General features: G+C 38.1%; 1 protein-coding gene across 1 annotated transcript in view; it reads right to left on the reverse strand.

Annotated features, from left to right (window-relative positions):
* Positions 1-255: 255 nt before the first annotated feature.
* Positions 256-5,000, reverse strand: part of LOC144959156 (uncharacterized) — a 6,767-nt gene continuing 2,022 nt past the window's right edge. Inside the window, exons 2-3 of the mRNA XM_078891673.1 lie at positions 4,406-5,000; positions 256-4,225 (exon numbers count right to left, since the gene is read on the reverse strand). The exon at positions 4,406-5,000 is cut by the window's right edge and continues 760 nt beyond it. Coding sequence (XP_078747799.1) covers positions 4,445-5,000 — 556 coding nt within the window. The 3' untranslated portion in view covers positions 256-4,225; positions 4,406-4,444. The remainder of the gene's footprint in view (positions 4,226-4,405) is intronic.

Consider the following 5,000-nt stretch of genomic DNA (forward strand, 5'->3'; position numbering starts at 1 on the left):
GTCTGCCAGATGGCAGGGAGAGTAAATTCATATTTTAAAGGACGTGTCTTGTCATTGAGAATTTCAAATGCTTTCCTCTCAACATCTCTTATGTCGTGTTTGTTGTTCAACGATTTTCAGTTTGCAATTCATTATTTTACCCGATTCTTTAATTAGTTCATTTAATTTTGATTTCTCTTTCACTCCACACTCCCCATCAGATTATTAGGAAGGATTTGGGCATGGTATTTGTATGGGAAAAGAAGGAAAGAACGATTTTTCAACTCTTTAACTTAGATTTTTATTCAATACTCGATATTAATACATCATTATTATTGTCATATATACATGCATCAATTTCATTTGTTAATGATTATGAATCCAAAATACAGGAGCATATATTAACCACACTTTATACAATTGACATGAAATTATAATTGTCACCAGCGGCGGGGCTCGAACCCACGTAGTTCAGATCAGAAGTCCGATGACTAATCGTCTGAGCTGATGAATCAGTTGGCAGTGGAAAGTTAGAACTTTGTATCATTGCTAAATTGAGTTTTTGAAAAAAATGACAACAGAAATCTAAATATATCGACCAATAAATTTTTTAAATTTATTTAAACGAATGATTTTTTAAACTTTAAAATTCTAAAAATAGAAATACTGTGTTTGATATTATATCGATAAAATTGATATCGATTAATATGGAAGACGTCGTTTACAAATACGCGAAGTGAATAAACCCGAATTACTACCACGAATTGGAAAAAAATGTTTCACCCCCCCCCCTCTCTCGAAACCCCAGCCCCCAATCCTGTACAGTGATATCAATAAAAGACAAAGACGTAACTGTAAAAATTCCCCAAAAGGATAACGAAGTAATCGACCAGAGTTAGTTAAGGAGTCTTTGCCCACAAGTTCTTGGCACTGAATGGCAAAAGTCCCATTGAAAAAAAATACAAACAGGTATCCCCCCCCCCCTTCCGAAGCCCCATCCCCCATCCTATATAGGGAATGAGATTAGCGGAAGAGTAGCGTCCCTTGATTGGACGTCACCCATAGTCTGTGACGTCACCGGCGGAAAAGTTATTAGAGAGAGAACGTCATATTGGTTGTGTGCATGCGTCTCTCGTCCTCGCGGGCGATTCCCAGTCGAGTTAGACTGATTTTTTGGGATGTTTTTTTTCTTGTATTTATCTTTCTTACTTTGTCTGGCACTAGTTCATACACACTTGTTCAGATCTTTATCTTACACCAGTGCCTGCTCCTTAATTTCTTATTAGAAATACTGTAGTCGAGTATAATAATGATGATTTTGGAAGATTAACTTAATGAAATAGATTGATAGAAAGATGTATAGATTCATGGAGAGAGAGAGAGAGAGAGAGAGAGAGAGAGAGAGAGAGAGAGAGAGAAAGAAAGAGAGAGAGAGAGAGAGAGAGAGAGAGAGAGAGAGAGAGAGTGTGCTAGAGGTGAATGGAGAGACAGTGACTATCCACTGGCTTGTTTCTTACAAATTGGACCATTCAAAAATCACCAACCAATTACACAAAGTAGGGTATATATAATCGCTTAAGCAATTATTAAAAATATCAACAAATTTGACGTGTAAAGAATTATATATATAAGGGTATAAATCTCATTTTATTTTATTTAGAAGTCCAGGGCCCGTTTTCATGAACGAGGACTAGATTTTGTCTCCACTATACTTTCTAATCATCTTTTTGGTTCCGATTGTTCTTTGACGCAAACCCTTTGATTTCGGAGTTTTTCCTTCAGTTTCAACTCACGAGCCGATAGATTCAGTTTTTAAAAAGTTTTTACTCACAAAAATTTGTACTTTTGACAATCTGCACTTATCTTATTGTTTTTTTAAATCCAGTGTCAATAGCAACAGGACACATTTTGCCTCTGCCATTCGTAACCGACGTATTTTCTTTCCTAATCTAAAAATAGCTGCTATCTTGTTGACGCTATGCCGTTCCTAGTAACTAGACTCATACTAAAGCATGAAGTCTTGCCTCGGCAAATGACTATAACTTGGCCAAACTAAGTACAAAGGTGCCGTGATTTTAGTCCCGGACTTGCTTAGTCAGCTCACATGAAATCCGATTTTTTCAAGTCTTTGACTAAAGTCAGAGATTAAGCACTACTTCATGAAAACGGCCCCTGAAGACGAAGTGACTGACTCTGTCTGTCTATCTTGGTCAAGAATGTGGCTATACATTCAAATAGTATCAATCTCACTTTAGTGCACCAAAGGAGAATAGACGACTGACTTGGTCTAGTCTTGTCAATAGCAAAGTAATGGCGTCGAATGTCAATGAAGATATGATGACTAACTCTATCACAGTCACAAAACACAATTATTTCATTGGTAGAAAAGGCACCTTGGTGCCAGCCACAAAACACAATTATTTCATTGGTAGAAAAGGCACCTTGGTGCCAGCCACAAAACACAATTATTTCATTGGTAGAAAAGGCACCTTGGTGCCAGCCACAAAACACAATTATTTCATTGGTAGAAAAGGCACCTTGGTGCCAGCCACAAAACACAATTATTTCATTGGTAGAAAAGGCACTTAACAATAATAAAAATACATTGTATTTGTTGAGCGCTCTACCCCATCAGGCGGATGTGCTCAAAGCGCTTTACATCAACTTTAACACATTAATTCGGAAATGAACAAAGTCTTAAGCAAGATGTTGTTTTTTTGAAACAACAAATGCACGCCTGAATGATCTAGAAGCGACGAGAGGCTTAAAAGACTGAAGGATTAACTAGGCCTATCACAGACTTCCTTGGCATAGAACACATCATTTACACAACACTTTATCTATCAGTATAGATAGAACGAAATAGGATTCAATAGTCTGATGTCACGTCCGCCCAGCAACCAGCAGCTTGATTCTAAACAAAGAAAATCGGTACTTTTTAGTCTTCTTGCTGGCTAGAACTTTTTCACATGTCATTTGATCAGAATGTATAAAAGTCAAATCATGATAGGATTGATAATGTTATTCTCCTCTGGATACACTTTTATGCTCGTCGGATAAGTATTTCATAAGGGCGGTGATGGAGACAATGGCGTCCGCCATTGTTCCGATAGTTTAGAACCAGTTACTAAGTTACTATGCGTCATTACGAGGGAAGTGACGTCATGACTGTTGAAGCCTATTGACGTCACTCAGGTCTTTGCTATTATTTTTTGCCATCCCTGTTTATGAGTAATTCTCACTAAAATGTATTAACCAAACTATAAACGTCTAAGGTTACACACAGTTTTCTGTGTTGGTCCGTTATATTTCCGGATGGCAATGTTGTGAGTTTCGTAACCAAATGCACATTATCTATTGGCGAAGAGTGATGAAGACAAGAAGACTAACTCTGTCTATCATAGTCGTTCCATTCTCTGCTCACGATGAACGACTAAATCTCTCAGCGGCGACGAAAAGGGAGAAAAACAGGACGACAAACTCTGTGTGTCATAGTCGGAAAAAAATGCATAATATTTCATAGCTATAAATCATCCTTTTGTGCGAGTCTAATTCCTCCATACTGGTTGCACAGGACGTCTAACCATGCATAAGTGTCCTGGGTATTAAACACACAACAATAAACATCAATAATTGTCCTTGGTATTAAACACACAACAATAAACATCCATAAGTGTCCTTAGTATTAAACACACAACAATAAACATCCATAAGTGTCCTTGGTATTAAACACACAACAATAAACATCCATAAGTGTCCTGGGTATTAAACACACAACAATAAACATCCATAAGTGTCCTTGGTATTAAACACACAACAATAAAGGTCCATAAGTGCCCATGGTATTAAACACACAACAATAAACATCCATAAGTGTCTTGGTATTAAACACACAACAATAAACATCCATAAGTGTCCTTGGTATTAAACACACAACAATAAACATCCATAAGTGTCCTTGGTATTAAACACACAACAATGAAGATCCATAAGTGCCTTGGTATTAAACACACAACAATGAAGGTCCTCGATTTACTGGCGAAAAGTCAAGAAGACAAGTTGAATGTCAATGTCATTATCAATCATGGTCAGACCGGAAACACCGTTTACGCTATTGGTAGAAAATGCACAGTTGAGGCTTTTCGGTGAAAGCTTTTATCTTCTGTAGATTTGGGTCTTTTGAAATCAGTTTTTGTTCAAATTTAATCAGAACAGTCTTTCCCTACCGCACCCATCGACCATGAAACTACCATCATCATCATTATACATCATCATCACCATCATCATCATCATCATTATACATCATCATCACCATCACCATCATCATCACCATCATCATCATCATCATTATACATCATCATCACCATCATCATCATTATACATCATCATCACCATCATCATCATCATCATTATACATCATCATCACCATCATCATCATTATACATCATCATCACCATCATCATCATCACCACTTGACAGGTTCCTCATAGGTCTCCTCAGAACCATCACCACATTCATGAATACCCCAACCCAGAAATCCCCCGAAATTCGGCACAGGCCTGTGGTGAGAGTAATACGCCAGGAGCGACGATAACGTGGGGAATTCGTGAGTCTTGTCGCCTTGTAGATGGTGTAATCCGAACTCTTCTGCAATTTGAAACTCTTTGACTTGGTCCTCTTCGACTAAGACCGACAACACTTTGTAGTTTTCTGTCCTCGATTTCCGAATCAAGTAGGTCCCGATTTTCTTCGTCGTCTTCAGCATTTGAATGCATGCGTCTCTGTCCCTGTTGATACTTTCGTCAGTAATCGTACACGCCATTTCCAAGCCAAACTCTTTTGCCTTGTTAGCTGCTGTAGCAAGGTTCTGATATTCACGCTCCACGCCACCAACAATTGCGCTATATCTAGGTGGCATTATTCCCTTAGGCATTCCATCTAATTCGTCAACGCTTATTTCACCCTTAGAATTAGGTGAATCTTTTCCTTTCTCGTTGGCTCGTTCCATCGTGGGCCTTCTC

The sequence above is a fragment of the Berghia stephanieae genome, chromosome 13, assembly GCF_034508935.2.
Source record: "Berghia stephanieae isolate SIO BIC M18660-M18661 chromosome 13, UCSD_Bste_1.3, whole genome shotgun sequence".
Taxonomy (NCBI): domain Eukaryota; kingdom Metazoa; phylum Mollusca; class Gastropoda; order Nudibranchia; family Aeolidiidae; genus Berghia; species Berghia stephanieae.